Source organism: Jaculus jaculus, chromosome 13 (genome assembly GCF_020740685.1).
Source record: "Jaculus jaculus isolate mJacJac1 chromosome 13, mJacJac1.mat.Y.cur, whole genome shotgun sequence".
NCBI lineage: Eukaryota > Metazoa > Chordata > Mammalia > Rodentia > Dipodidae > Jaculus > Jaculus jaculus.
The window spans coordinates 34408416-34424261 of record NC_059114.1 but is presented as its reverse complement, the minus strand read 5'-3'; the positions used below and the strand labels follow the sequence as shown (position 1 = coordinate 34424261).

The window sequence follows — 15846 nt, the reverse complement described above, 5'->3', positions numbered from 1 at the left end:
ATGTCCAGTAGCTCCCAAAGAGAAGGAAAGAGCACATTTCTCCTACATCTTCCTCTGGGACCCCACCCATCTCCAGGGTCACCTTGCTAACCCCCTTGTGGACCCAGATAGAAGCTGGGAAAAACAGGCTTACTGGGAGGAAAGTCATGTCACATAAAGTCTTTTAAGTCCAACTCTAGGGCCTATAGCAAAAGCACAGGCATCTATCCTAGGAGGACAGACTTATTTAGGACCTCTGGTGAGCCAAGAATTCTGCCCAGGTGAGATCACCCTGAGGTAGTCTGAGGAGCATTAGAAATAAATTGGCTGCTGGCTCCTACCTCACTTCCCACTGGAATGGGAGTGATATTCGTCATTCATACCTAGGTGTCTCCAGGAAGAGTAACCCCTGACCCCTGGCTCCTTCTTTTCAGACCCCCTTATCTCCAAATCTGCCTCGCTACCTGCCTACCGGAGAAACAGGCTGCACAGGGTAAGAGAGGTTGCTCTTTCCCACACAGCCCCAGGTACTAACCATCTAACCTTGGCTCGGGGTCTTGGGGACCACTTCTGGGAGAAAGTGGGGAAAAGGCTTTGGGTAGAGAGAGGTGGGTTACGTGAAAGGGTCAGTCAACTTGATGCCCTCCTTTATGGTCCCTGTGGGAAAAGACACCCCCAGAAGAAGCTGGGGGAAACTTGCACTTGTGGAAAACCTCTGTGTCATATATGGGCCCTACAAGCACCAAATTGTGCTACCTTCACAGCCCAGGGAGGATCATCAGTACTGTGAACTCCACTGTGGGCAGAGGAATTCAGACAGACAGATGAGGAACCGTGCTCAGGCTCTCACACCCAGACCAACTGACCCTCAACCCACCCCTGACTACCACACACCAGTGACCACTAGGACATGGTGTTCTGAGCTCCTGGGCAACCAATAATATAAAACCTCTGTGGAAGCAGCAAGCTAGTTGAAGCTTAAAGGAAATGAAAAGATGTGATGGGAACAGAGGCATTGAGGTAGATGTTGGTTTATTGAACGCCCACTAAGTTTCAAGCACTGTCTAAAGATCCAAAATGAGTAAAACTGCTTCGCTTGTGGAACTCACATTCTCACAGGGAAGTGGACAGTAAGAGAGGAAATGTGACATGAGTCAGGCTGTCAGAAATGCTAGGGTGGAAAACAAAGCCAGGGGTAGAGTGGAAATCAGAGAGGGGTGAATATAAACAAAGGCCTGAGTGTAAAAGGGAACCAGAAGAGCCTTCTGGATGCAGAAAAGCACAGTGCTTCAGTGGGGATGGTACCATGGTCCCGAGTCCCATGCCAGGACAGAGGGACATGAAGCCCAGCAGGATATCTGAGGGCCGTACACACTGGTGAGGACTTTAGAGGGTATTGGTGGACACGCCCTGTATCCAACTTGGGTTTTTAGTGGGATGCTTCTGGCTGTCATACGTAACAGAGGCTACAGAGGGGCAGAAGTGGAGCTCACTGGTCCAGTAGGAGACTGTCTTAGGGTAGAGCACACCAAAGGGCCTGGGGCATTCCTGGAGAGAATGTTTGGTGCCCATAACCCTGGCCTGCAGAGGACCCTGTCCTCAGTGTGCTCAGAGCCCAGGAATTCATTCATTCAGCAGACTTATGGAAAGCCTCTTCCACATGACAGACACTACTCTGGGTGCTCAGAGCCCATCAGTGACTGACCTTGGAGCTTACGCTATTGTAGGGAGAAGAAAGTATGCAATATAAGAAATGTGTTCATTATATAGAATGTTAGAAGACAGTGCTATGGAAAAAGCTCAATAGGACTGTCAGGGAAGATCTCATAGAAAAGGGGTATTTGAGAAATGAAACAGTGTTGAGACAAAATTCACCAAATAAACAGATACATACTGTCTGCCTACTGAGTGCTGGTACTGAGCTCCAAAGGATCACAGTGAGTTAAGTTTCCCTCACTTGAGAGGCTACAAAAACGGTACCCTGTCCATCACCCTGGTCCACACTCTGGAGGTAGGCAAGTGCTTCTGAGGCCTCTCAGTCCAGCCTGGCTCTATGTCCCCTGCAGACACCCAGCGCAGACCTCTTCCACTACGACAGCATGAATGCAGTCAACTGGGGCATGAGAGGTGAGCTCAGCTGGCTGGGGCTGCAGGGGGAGAGCCCCTCTGGGACTTTCCAGGTATACTGCTCATAACTGTTGCTTGGCCCTTTTCCCTGGCAAACCATTGCCACAGATCCTGTCCCTGTACCGGGTTCTGTCTAAACCCTGAGTTCCCACTCCCTGTCATTTCCACTTCCTCCTATTCCTGTTCACCCTTCATCCTCTCTGGTCCCTGGTCTTGGGTGCTCTCCAGGCAATCTGTCCCATCTGGGCTCCCGGAGCATGTGAGAGTGCCAATCACCCTGTACTGCTGAGCTAGAGCTCTAGGCCACACATGGTGCAGGGAAACACTTGGAGCCAAATGCACATTGTTCATAGAAAAATTTCCATGAGCTTCATGCTGTCTGCCAGGGAGGCTCTCACGCCAGGCTCCACCAGCAACTCTGAGCAGGCATGGGCAGCAGAGGCCACATCATGACCTCAGAGGACCCTCCTGGCAGGTGATAGAGAACCATGACCATGGTCCTCATAATCTCATACTCCTCTCATTTCTGTTCTAAACAGCTCAAAAGCTACTTGTCCCTTAAAGCTCAGCCCCTGTCTCTAGTCACACTCATGCTGGCTTGGACTGTCCTCCATGGCGAATTCAGCAAGCACAAGTATTTTTATGGCCAAGAGCAGCAGCTGTGTGGAGAATAGACCTCCCTAGGACACTGAGGCGGAGGCCAGTGTAGAGACACAGAACAGAGTGGTGGGTCCTACTTTGTGCATGTCTCTTTTCTCTCTGCAGAATACAAGGTAAAGGACACATAGACCCTGGGGGTCTCCAGGACTCTGGGAGCCACTACCTGGGGGAGCAGCAAGAGGATGGCAGCACCATCTATGCAGGGAAGAAGCATAGATGAATAACCTTTCATGACTAACACTGTCCCTCCTTGGCCCAGCATCCCTCAATCCTCTCCCCAGGTCTCCTCTGACCCTTCCCCTAGGCCCCAAAGGTAGCTTACCAATGACCAAATACTAGAAACTTGCAGTCAGGAAGCCCTGTTCCCACATTAATGTCAGATGACACCTAAGCTTGTCCTTCTGTATACCAGAGGACTCTGAGAAGCCTTGCCAATCCAAGGAGGGCATACACCCAGCACTTTGTCCTAATTAAATCTTTGGCCTTAGTGGATAGAGAAAGGAGCCCAGACTCAAAATGCAGCTGAAAAAGACAAGCTGGTCACCTCCACCCAGGCTGGACATGCTTGCCTTTCTCCTTAGATCTACCCATATGAACTGCTGCTGGTGACCACAAGAGGAAGAAACCAGCTGCCGAAGGATGTGGACCGGACCCGCTTAGAGGTACTTGTAGAATGCTAAGCACTGGGATTGAAGGGAATCAAGATCTGCCCAGTGCAGCTACCTCGGGCAGAGTGGACAGAGTGGGTGGGCTAAGGTCCTGTCACAGCTTGGTGCAAAAGCAGTGATGAGCCCATTTTGATAGCCCAACACTGTACCACACTATTCTGAGCTGCCTCCTCTGCAACCCAGTAGGCCCTTGAGGAGCACAGCTGGTAGTATCCTCTTCTGGGGCTGATATTCTGCAGACAGGACAGCTGGACATGCCTCTGCAGCTAACTGGCCTCTGGGCTGCATAGCTGCCAGTGTCTTTGGCTGGGGCTGATGTCCTGCACACAGAAGGACAGCTAGATTTGGTCCTTGCACTGAAGGGACCTGCAGGCTCAGGGCTGTATGTAAAGCTGATGCTTATGACAGGGAGCATGGGAAAGCAGCACTGCATGGAAGTAAACGCATACATAAGTCCTGAGTTAAGATGTCTAGTTCACACTCTGCTACTACTGTCACTAGTTGAACAGTTTGGACCAGATGATAATTGTTGCAGTTAGCTTCCTGTAGTTGGCAGAAAATACCCAACAGTTGCAGTCAGGTTCACATTGCTGGCAGGAATCACCCAACCAAGAGCAGCTTGTGGGGGAGGGGAAGTTTATTTTGGCTTTCAGGCTCAAGGGGAAGCTTTATGATGGGAGGGGGAAGTGACAGAATGAACAGAGGGTGGACATTACCTTCTCGCAACATTAGGTGGACAATAACAACAGGAGGGTGTGCCAAACACTGGCATGGGGACACTAGCTATAACACCCATAAGCCCACCCCCAACAATACACTCCCTCCAGGAGGCATTAATTCCCAAATCTCCACCAGCTGGGAACCTAGCACTCAGAACACCTAAGTTTATGAGGGACACCTGAATTAAACCACCATACCAACCAAGAGCAAATTGTAGGAAAGAAGGGGGGCTTTTTGCTTGTTTGTTTTTACCTTCTAAACTCAACGGGAAACTCCATGATGACAGGGGAAAAATGTGTCAATAGCAGAGAATGGACTTCACTTCCTGGCCAACATCAGGTGGACAACAGCACCAGAAGAGTATACCAAACACTGGCAAGGGGAAGCTGGCTATTACTTCCATAAGCCTGCTTCCAACAATGCACTGCCTCCAGAAGGCTTTAATTCCTAGATTGCCAGCATCTGGGGACCTAGCATTAAGAACACATTAAGTTCAGGGATGCCTGAATCAAACCACCACATTCCACCCCTGATGGACCACATAAACTGATATCTATCCGTGATGTAAAATGCTATGCATTCAGCCCAACTTCAAAAGTCCTCATAGTTGTTTTTTTAATCAATCTCAATGCTGTTCAAACATCCCTATAAACTAAGGTCTCTTAACTGAGCCATAATACAAAAAAAAAAAACTTACAATGGCACAGAATAAACATTTACACTACAAAAGATGTCACTGGGCATAGCAAAGAAATATTCAGCCAATACAAGATTTAAAATAGCCAGGGCAAACATCAAACTCTGTAGCTCCAATTCCAACAACTCTAGTCAATGACAAGTCTCCAAGTACAATAATTCTAACCAGCAACAAGTCTCTGGAGTTCAACTCCACCCCTCCAGCTAGGCTACTCACAATCCTGGAAAACTTCATCTGGAGCGGCAGCTCTTCTTGGCAGCCATCCCATAGGCCTGGTGTCTCCATTGGGTCTCCGCTACAACCCATGGTTCATTCTGATGGCTCCATTGGGTCTCTATGCAGGCAATCCAACAACCCCACCTCACACTGCCCATGGCCATTTCCAGAAAACAAAACTGAGTTGCAAATTCCATGATTCTCTCTTTTCTGCATCCACCACACCCTATAGTTCCAGGTGGGCTACCAACTTGTTAATCCGGGGGAATAAAGCAGACTCTGAAAAACAGGATACTCCTTCAGCATCCAGGCTCCTTCAAGAGTCTGCATTCTTCCTGTTGTTCCAGTGCAGAACATATGGCTCAAACTCAGTGATCGTAATCTCTCAAACAATTGCAGCTGAATGGGAAACAGTTTCAGTCCAATGATTCATTTATTTCTGTGCCATATTCTTCTGCTCACACCAGAGTCCATTTCTATGCAATGCAACCTTGAATAAGTTCTCAGGACATGGCCATAACAGCAAGCCCCTCACACAAACTGCCTTTATCCCAGTCTGGACAAAGCTTTTTCTTCCCTTCATAAGATAAACCCCACAGTTCACAGTTCCTACTGCATTCAGGTCTTTCCACTGACTGAAATGGTCCATGAAGCTATACTTACAGCACTTCAAAGAGTCTATTAGGCCAAGGTTTCAAATCTGTCCACATTTCTCCTGAAAATCAGTCCCAAAAGGCCTAAGCCACAGAATCAGGTTTCTAGTAGGAATGACCCTACTTCTCAGTACCAATTTAACTGTTGCCGTTAGTTCCTCATTACTGGCAGAAGACATCCATCCAAGAGCAGCTTGTAAGAGAAAAGGATTTTGTTTTGTTTTGTTTTGTTTTGTTTTTTGAAGTAGGGTCTCACCCTAGCCCAGGCTGACCTGGAATTCACTATGGTGTCTCAGGGTAGCCTCGAACTCACGGCGATCCTCCTACCTCTACCTCCCAAGTGCTGGGATTAAAGGCGTGCGCCACCACGCCCGGCTAGAAAAGGATTTATTTTGGCTTATAGACTTCATGGGCAGCTCCATAATGGCAGAGGAAACCATGGCATGAGCAGAGGCTAGACATCACCACCTGGCCAACATCAGGTGGACAACAGTAACAGGAGAGTGTGCAAAAAACCTGGCAAGAGGAAGCTGGCTATAATACCCATAAGCCTGCCCCCAACAACACATCACCTCCAGGAGATTCCAATTCCCAAATTGTCACCAGCTGGGGACCTAGCATTCAGAACACATAAGTTGAAGAGGGACACCTGAATCAAACCACCACAATAACTTTACTTGATCCTTGAGCAGTGAGGGCCAGGCTACTGCTTCTCTCAAGCTTCCAAGAGAAGTGGATGAAGATACACATCACACACTGAGCAGAGCCTGGCAATGGACTGAGTATCAAGTACTGGCTACATTTTAGAATGTTGCTATTCTGAGAATGTCACTAAAGCCTGGGTTGGTTGACACAAGCTTGCAGGAAGACAAAGGACTTGGGTGGACTTAAAAGGCAGGCAGGGTTTGGATGGTGAAAGGGGGGAGAGTACCATGAGCAGTAAAAATGGTGGTCCAGTCTCCGGCGTTGGGCTCTTAAGCAGTGTACTTCTCCTGGCATGAAGTACCAACCCTTAGTCACTGCCTGGCCTGGACATGCTTACCCTTTTATTGACATGCCTTCCCTGATTTTCCCTGCCTTTCCCTCTCCTGGACACCCTTCCCATCCTGTGAACCCTCTCATTCCTCAGGGGGCCCCTCTAGAGTTACATATCCAATACCACCTCCAGTCCTGCCCCAGGAAAGATCATATGCCAGATCCTCCAGCATCCCCTTACCCACGTCCATGTGGAGAACAAGAACCTCTCATTCTTCTACCTGACCATGTGCTTCCTAGGTACAAGATTATCTGTCCTATACCACAGGACTTGGCTGGGATGGTGTCAGGACATGTTTGAAGACTTGAATATAGGCTTCCAAAAGAAGAAGCTCTGTGATACTTGGGAAGAGCATGTGAGCCTCTCTTGACCTGACACTGAGAAATTCATTCAGGGCAAAGACAGAAGGAGGGGTTTGCAAGTGGGCCAGAAAGTTCTATGAGTTCTCTCACTTCTAACATACTAGGTTAGCAATCTGGAAACATGGATGATTCTCCCCAGGTTTATAATCAGGAGTCCATTGCTGTGTGGAGATGAGTGTCCACTAGTGCTATTGAATACTAACTCTCAGCCAGCTCGGTAGAACCAGCTTTAAAGGTTGTAAGCATCTCTAGGCCAACTAGAAGCTAAGGCCAGAAGAGCTCAGCTTTTCGTATCACCTACTAAGAACACATTAGTGGCATAACTGTTATAGAGGTAACCAACTGATTTTGATCAGATATGAGGCCCATTCCACAGGAGGAAATTCACATCTACATCAATCAAAAAAAAAAAGTAAATCATAACCTGAGAAAAGAGTTCACACCTATCTTATATTTTTCAGTCTTCTTGGAGGGATGGAGTGATGGGTCAGCACTTTCTTGCAAAGCCTGATGGTCTGGGTTCGGCTGCCCAGTGCCCACATAAAGCACAAAGAGGCACATATGTCTGGAGTTAGTTTGCCGCAGCACTCAGCTCTGAGGGCCCATTCTCTCTCCTGGGAATATATAAAATGGAGGGCTGGGACTTCCCGGCTAGAAACACTGCCCGAGCCACTGCACTAGTCCTATGCCCCGACTGTGTCCTTAAGGACCTAGGAGTACAGGCACTCATTCACCCAACAAGCTTTTATCCAAAAGCCTACTATAGTTGGGCGTAAAAACACACACCTTTAATCCCAGCACTTGGGAAGCAGAAGTAGAAGGATCACCATGAGTTCAAGGTTAGCCTGGGACTACATAGTGAATTCCAGGTCAGGCTGGGCTACAGTGAGGATTTACCTCACAAAAAAAATAAAGAAAGAAAACAAAACAAAACAAACAAAAAGTCTGTTATAGACACCACCAAGTACTATTCTAGGTATCTGCAGTGTTTTCTGTGAGGAGACCCTGCTCTCTTGTAACTTGCATTATTACATGAGAATACACATGAAAGAATATAAATACATGTTACAGTGTTCTAGAAGATAATAAGGGCCAAGGTAAAAAGTAAAATAATGCTCAGTAAGAGGGACTGGCGGTTAAAAAGAAAGGTAAATTGCAATCAGAGTTGGTCTCTGAGCATATACTTAAAGTGGGAGAAAAAAAACAGTCATGCTTTCATTTTATAAGAGCATTCAGAGAAGAAGGAACAGCTGGTGCTAAGGCCTTAGGGTAAGAGCAGGCCTCGTATGTCTGAAGAGTACAGCTGGAGCCACATGAGCACAGAAGTGGTGAGGCCGTGCTAACATCAAAGGAAGTGTGGGCAAGACTGCGCTGTATGACAGGCCCTTGAAAAGACCACTGGAAGGCTAAGGAAATGAACCAGCTGATTAAGAGTTTGCAGGGTAAGCTTGAGGACCTGATTTGAGAGTCCCAGCATTGACCTATGGGCCATAGCACACACCTGTGATCCCAGCACGAGGGAGGTGGAAACAGGAGTATCCCCAGGACTTACTGGTTAGCTTACCTATCTGAAGCTCCAGGCTTAGTAAGAGACCCTGTCTCAAAAGATAAGATGGAAAGCAGTTGAAGAAGATACCTGCTATGGACCTCTGGCCTGCACTGATGTGCACACACACACCTGAGTACACACCTGCATCACACGCATCCATCCAGACACAAGGCAGGTACAAAACACGTCACTGCAGTGGTGGGAGTGAGCAGTGATCAAGCACTTCCCATGACCGGTAGCCTCTAGTCCCCCACACCAATGAGGTAGGTACCACAGACTGCTGTTTTCCAGAAAAGGAAGTTGGGGCTCCAAATGGTTAATTACTTGCCTAAGGCCATATACCTATGTCAACCTAGCTCTAAAGCCATGCTAAAATATTCACAATGACAATAGGCCAAGGAACTGACTAGTGATTTGTGTGGCTATATGGATAATTCTCACTAAATGCCCTTCAATACCCAGTCAGCTAATATCATTGCTTGGAGAATCCAGTTGAGTTTTCAGGTAAGAAACATGCTGTGGATTTTTCTTTTTAAACTTAATTGTTAATTTCATGTTGAAATTTCCAGAAAATCTAAAGGGATGGCAAAACAGACATCTATCTACCCTTCACCATTATGCATCAATTGCTAACATCCTACTATATTTTAAATGACATACACTTCTAAGTCTAAAGGTTTTGACAGGAACGTTTGAGATTGCTTAGAAGGGAGAGAAGGCAAAACTGGAAGAAAGGATGCTATGAAATGAAAATGATGTTTGATCATTAAAAAACTCATCTTCATCAAAGAGGTGTGAGGACATTCCAGTGGGTGAAGAAATATGAACAGTAACTTTCTGCACTCTTCTGATGCAGTCTGCTAAATATTTGTTAAAAAAAAAATTAGTAATAGGGCTGGAGAGATGGCTTGGTGGTTAAGGCACTTGCCTGCAAAGCCAAAGGACCTAGGTTTGATTCCCCAGAACCCATATAAGTCAGATATACAAGGTGGCACATGAATCTGGGGTTTGTTTACAGTGGTTAGAGACCCTGGCATACCCATTCTCTTTCTCTTTATCTGCCTCTTTCTCTGTCTCTCAAATAAATAAATTAATTAATTAAATGTTAATAAGAGGCAATATGGTATGCCTTCTTTCTCTCCCAAAGGGTGACATTAGCAGCATCCACTTCTGAGCAAAGATGCACTGACAGTGATGCAGGCAGGAGAGGTCATCAGAGTGATAGGGGCACTGAGTGAAGCCGACCCCACCCGGGCTGGGGTCAGGGACGGCCTCTCCAGCCAGAGCAGCTCCAGAGCTCCCTCTGAGGAAAACTCCACCTGCATCTTCATTCAGCCAGCATGCACACCACACACCTCCCTCGGTGGGGCCCTGTGGCACCCAGAGGGAACATGTACGGAGGGCTGCTGTGCTCACACGTCATGTCTCTTACTGTCCTGTGTTCCCTCCGCCTCCTTCAGCGTCACCTGTCCCAGGAGGAGTTCTACCAAGTGTTCGGCATGACTATCTCAGAGTTTGAGCGGCTAGCCCTCTGGAAGAGGAATGAACTGAAGAAGCAAGCCCGGCTGTTCTAGGCGGAGGCTCTATACATATAGATGCATTTATATAAAGATGTATGTAAATCTCTATGCTGACACGCGCGCGTTATAATCCTCTTGTGTAACAGGACACGCTGCCTGCCATGGGACTTGCTTTTCTGTACCGTGAGGCGAGCTCATATCATCGAGGTATTTTTATGCTTCTTACTCCTCTTTTCTAAGTGCTGTGGGATCTGGGAAGGGATTTGAAGGGACCCCATCCTTTTACTGGGGATCCTTTTTATACTGAAACATCCATCCTACTAGTGAGTCCCCAAGGTCCAACTCTCTTTCTTGTAATCGGTGCCTGGAGGAGCCTCTGCTTTTGGCCTCCCCCCCCTCCCCCGCCCCCCAGGGCTGATGCTGACTTGCAGTCTTATGTACTGTGGCCCCAGAGGCGCCCTCCCATGGTAGATCCATGGTACTGCACCCAAATAAGTGAGCAGTTTTCAGGACTCAAGAATTTTCTCCACACCCCAACTAGGAGTTCAATGTTTTATGGGGTGATACAGTCATATGTGTGGACCCCCAAGTCCACTGCTTATACAGGAGAAAGAGTGGCCTCTCCCTGGCTCTTCAACACTCCTCCTATGACCTTAATAAGACCTCTCCCTGATGCAAATCTAAGATTCTTGGAGGAAAAAGAAAAAGGCACTTCCCTTCTCTCCACCATCCCCAACTGGCCCCTCTGCCTGGGCCTGGGCTTGAAGAAGCAAAGGCAAGGAGGGAGCTGTGGCCAGAGCCACAGGCCCGCTTGGACCTCTACCCTGTCAGCACTCCTGGCCCTCCTGACCCTGCCCCCTTCCTGGGAGAGGCCATTTTTGCAGCCTGGACTCTTCAGCCTTATTACAATTGATGTGCCTGACGATCTACACACCACAGGGCTAACATTCCCACCAGATTTCCAGCAAGTATCCAGACACATTCACCACCCTGTGCAGGGAAAGTAGACCACACCCCAAAGAAAGAATCATGTACCACTTTGCAGATCCCTGGGTGGCAGTGTACCCCTCCTGGACTCCAGCCATCCCCAGGTCTCATCACAGATGCTTTTGAAAGAGTGACAGTTTGGGGGGTTCCAAAAATATCAGCCAACACTGCTCACTGCTCATCCCCAATTGCCCCAGGGACTGCCTCTTTTGCTTTCTGGAACAGGGATGGGAGCTGTTCCTCGTCTCCTCCCATCTCCATGTCAGGTGGCAGCTCTTCCCCTGTGGAAATACCTTGCAGCACACTGTTGTGAGGTCCAGAGGAAGGACGAAGTGACATGAAAGGGCACTTAGGACACTCAAGAGACTGGTGATGCAGCATGATGAGTGTAGAACTGACTTTAGCACACCCACCCTGAGCACCGGTGATGTGGAGCACCTGCCAAACACTGAGCACTGAGTGGGGGAGGGGAGGGAGGGGGAGGGGCACTGCGATGAAGCAGCGTGGGCCCTGGTCCCAGGGACACGCCTAGTAAAAACTGGGCCTGGTGAGGCAGGTACCTAGGCATAATGGCCACAGGACAGAAGGTGACAGAAGAAGGCCTGAGAAGTGTGTGTGATGTTGCCAAAGGCCTATGCAGCTGGTGCGGACCAAGGAAAGCTTTCTGGAAGAGGATGCATTGGAGTAAGTCAGGAAGATTATGAGGAAACTGCAAGTTGAAAGGGTGAAGGATGGAGGGACCAGAGGGAAGCCTAATGTACCCTCATTTAAAATGTCAAGCTTCCCTGCAACTTCTCATTTGGGCCAATATCTTTTGACTTTCCTGACCCATTAGAAATGTCCCCAGCCAGATGCAATTATTGAAACTGTCTCATTATCACTGGTTAACAACTTGCAAGATTGAAGAGCTTTTGTTACTGTTGTTGAATATTTTTGTTTCCCATGAAAGTACATCATTTCAACCCAAACCTGTGTCCTTCTGTTGTGTGGGTGGAAGTGACTGGCACGGGAAGAGGCTGGGCCATGCACAATTTTCAAAAAGAGGCTGAAGAGCAGCCACTATTGGCCCTGGTTTCTCTTCTGTAGGGAGCACATATGACAAGGTAACACCGTCCAGCTGTTCTCTATAGACTGCAGGTACTTCAAGATAGCACAGGATGTTCCAACCACAAATAAGATTCTTCTCTTTCTTTCTTTTCCCAAGGTAGGGTCTCACTGTAGCCCAAGCAGACTTGGAATTCACTATGGAGTCTCAGGGTGGCCTCAAACTCACGGTGATCCTCCTACCTCTGCCTCCCAGGTGCTGGGACTAAAGGCATGTGCCACCATGCCCGGGTCACAAATAAGATTCTTTAATCAAAAATAATATTTGGGCTAGAGAGATGGCTTAGCAGTTAAGACACTTGCCTGTAAGGGCAAAGGACCTAGGTTTAATTTCCCAGGACCCACATAAGATGCATAAGATGGCAGGCACGTCTGGAGTTTGTTTGCAGCAGATGGAGGCCCTGGTGTGTCCAGTCTCTCCCTCTCTCTCTCTACCTGCCTCTTTCACTCTCTCTCAAATAAATAAATAATTTTTTCTTAAAGTAGGGCTGGGCATGGTTGTGCATGCCTTTAGTCTCAGGATTTGGGAGGCAGAGGTAGGAGGATTTCTGAGTTTGAGGCCATCCTGAGACTACGTAGTGAATTCCAGGTTAACCTGGGCTAGAGCAAGGCCCTACCTTGAAAAAAACAAACAAAAAAAAAGTGCTGGAAGGATGGATTATCAGTTAAGGTGTTTGCCTGAAAAGCCAAAGAACCGAGGTTCGATTCCCCAGGACCAATGTTAGCCAGATGCACAAGGGACACATGCATCTGGAGTTCGTCTACAGTGGCTGGAGGCCCTAGTATGCCCATTCTCTCTCTCTCTCTCCCCCCTTTCTCTGTCAAATAAATAAATAAAAGTAAAATATTAAAAAAGTAATATTAGCCAGGTACACAGGTACACAGGTACACGCCTTTAATCCCAGCACTAGGGAGGCAGAGATAGGATGATTGCTGTGCATTACAGGTCAGCCTGAAACTACACATTGAAGTCTAGGTAAGCCTGGGCTAGAAAGAGATCCTACTTTGAAAATAAAAGTAATATTAAACCATATCAATTTTTATGCTGAGGACTTTTTACATATCATCTCATTTATGCAACACAGGAGGTAGCCATAGTCAATTCCTCCATCTTACAAGTGAGGCCACTTTGAAGAAGACATAGAATTACCAGCCAGGCCAGGAGCCACCCCATCCTGTACAAGCTTCTCCTTCTTAGCCAGCAAGTCCCTTTGAGCTGCAAAGTCTACCTCAAAAAAAAAAAAAGAAAGAAAGAAAGAAAGAAAGAAAGGAAGGAAGGAAGGAAGGAAGGAAGGAAGGAAGGAAGGAAGGAAGGAAGGGAAGGGCTGGAGAGATGGTTTAGCAGTAAAGGTGCTAATCTGCAAAGGCTAAGGACTCATGTTCAACTACCCAGGTCCCACATAAGCCAGACACACAGTAACATAAGCATGCAATGTCTCACATGCGCACAAGGAGGCGCACACATCTGGAGTTTGATTGCAATGGCTGGAGGCCCTAGCACACCAATTCTCTCTCTCTCTCTCTCTCTCTCTCTCTCTCTCTCTCTCTCTCTCTCTTTCACACATAAAAAAAAAAAGCCAGTCTGTTGGGCTTCCTGAAAGAAAGGAAGGAAGGGAAAGAAAGAGAGGGAGGGAGGGTGGGCCTTTGCTCCCTAACTGCATGTCCACCCAGCACATATTCACCCATTGGGCATCTGCTGACAGGCACCCTGAGGCTACTGCAGTGTGAGAAGCTCTCCCGCCCTCAGGTCTGGAGGAAAAAGAAATTATACATAAGTAGCCAGGAAGGAGATTGTTCATGAGCACAACTGAAATGATAGAAAGGAATTCCTTTCCAATGCTTACCAAAGATGAAACGAAGTCACTGATAAAGGTAGAGCTAGAAGCTTTCTAGGCACAGAGAATAGGCTGTGCAAAGGCACAGGTTTGGGCAAGAGTTGTTCTTATTTGAGGAACTGAAAGGGCCAGTGATGATGGCTGGAGTAAGTAAAGGAAAAAGTGAAATTAGAAGAGGTAGCAGGCAGGCAAGCAGGAACATGCAGAGGGGCTTGTAGAGATAGTCTGGCTTGATGTGTGCTTACTAACATTGTAGATAAAGAGAATTTCTGATCCTTGCCACGCAAAGCTTCTCCAGTCAGAAACGTCTGCATCCAGCTGGGAGCTTGTGAGAAATGAAGAATCCCAGGCCCTTCCCTGACCCACTCCACAATATGTGTGTGTTACTAAGTTCTCACAAGAGATTCTCAGCAATAGGAAGGTTTAAGATGCTCTAAACGATCTGCCGTTTATGACCAAGCATCACCTTTCATCAAATTTTCTGAAGTTCTAACGGGAGCCTTATCACATACCCATGACTACTCTGAGCGCTGGAGAGCAGCCTTACTTTAACAAAGCAGAACATAACTTCAGGGCCACTGACATCACAGGTTAGAATGGAAGCCACTTCGGGCTGTATTTTGTAGCTGCAAACAGACCAGCTGAGGATTTGAGTGGAGCCTGACAAGAAGCCAGACTGACTGTGCCAGGAGCTCCTCCCCAGCAGGCTGCAGTCCCAGAGACAAAAAGACATTGGCTATGGAAGGGGTCAGCAGCTGTAGCTGGCTGCTGTGCAGAGCCACGGAAGAGGCAAAACATGGCTGTTCAGCAATGTTAGCAAAATTGAAGGAGAAGCATTGCTAAATTAATAGCAATTAACCTCACAGAACTGGGCCAGCTCCACTAATGCCCCATGGCGAATGAGGTATTTCACATAACTGAAATCCTTGACCACACGGTGACAAGGATCCACTTACATATGCTGCCATGAGCTACTGTCAAGCCATGGAAAAATGAGAGTTGGACTTTAAATGAACAAGATATAGAGGCTAATGAGCTGCAAAGACTCTTTTACTCCCCCAAAGAACTCCCCTACCTTTTTACCAGGCACACAAGCTCAGATAAGAGAAACCAATGATCAGTAGTCACCACCCAAGCTTAGTTCTCATGGAAAATTGGGACAAGTGTGCAGAAAAGGCACATGAGAAAACCAAAATTACATAAACACCCACGACCCAGTGAGTTTCCTTTTGGAGAGGGCTGTTCTTATCAAATACTACCTTCAGCAGTCAACTTCCCCAGTATGCTCACATTATGTGGTTTCCCCAGACTATGAGTGCCCCCTCTAAGCCATTGCTGGAACTGCATAAAGACAAGCATGCCTCTCAGAGCTGTTCAGACCTGTAAAATGTTGGAATCCTTTGCCTCAGAGTAGGAGAGACAAAAGATTAAGACTAAACAGAGAGGAAGAGCTTAGAGAGGGAGTGGTGATTGCTCTGCCTGGACCTGGGCTCTCCTTAAAGTTACCTGACTTGTAACTCCCAGTACCAGCATGTGGCTATCATCCACAATGAGCTTTTGATCAGAGAAACCTACAAGGTTTCCTAAAAGAAAGACAGATTTCTGTCAGAGTACTTGATGACCCACCAAAGGTTAGTGGTAAGACCCTACTGCTGACGACACCTTATGTGGTTGACACGTAAAAAGGAATGGCATGGCTAGAAGTTGGCGTGTCTAGTGCCAGAAGGTGCTAC

General features: G+C 47.5%; 1 protein-coding gene across 5 annotated transcripts in view; it reads left to right on the top strand.

Moving 5' to 3' along the window:
• Positions 1–12142, top strand: part of Ablim3 (actin binding LIM protein family member 3) — a 128358-nt gene extending 116216 nt beyond the window's left edge. For 4 of the 5 annotated variants that reach the window (XM_045132529.1, XM_045132528.1, XM_045132526.1 and 1 more), the window contains 5 exons: positions 414–472; positions 2046–2106; positions 2872–2879; positions 3348–3428; positions 10128–12142. In XM_045132529.1, the coding sequence (XP_044988464.1) occupies positions 414–472; positions 2046–2106; positions 2872–2879; positions 3348–3428; positions 10128–10241 (323 nt within the window). In that variant the 3' untranslated portion in view covers positions 10242–12142. The remainder of the gene's footprint in view (positions 1–413; positions 473–2045; positions 2107–2871; positions 2880–3347; positions 3429–10127) is intronic. The other variant, XM_045132525.1, reaches the window with a different exon arrangement.
• The last annotated feature ends 3704 nt before the right edge of the window (positions 12143–15846 follow it).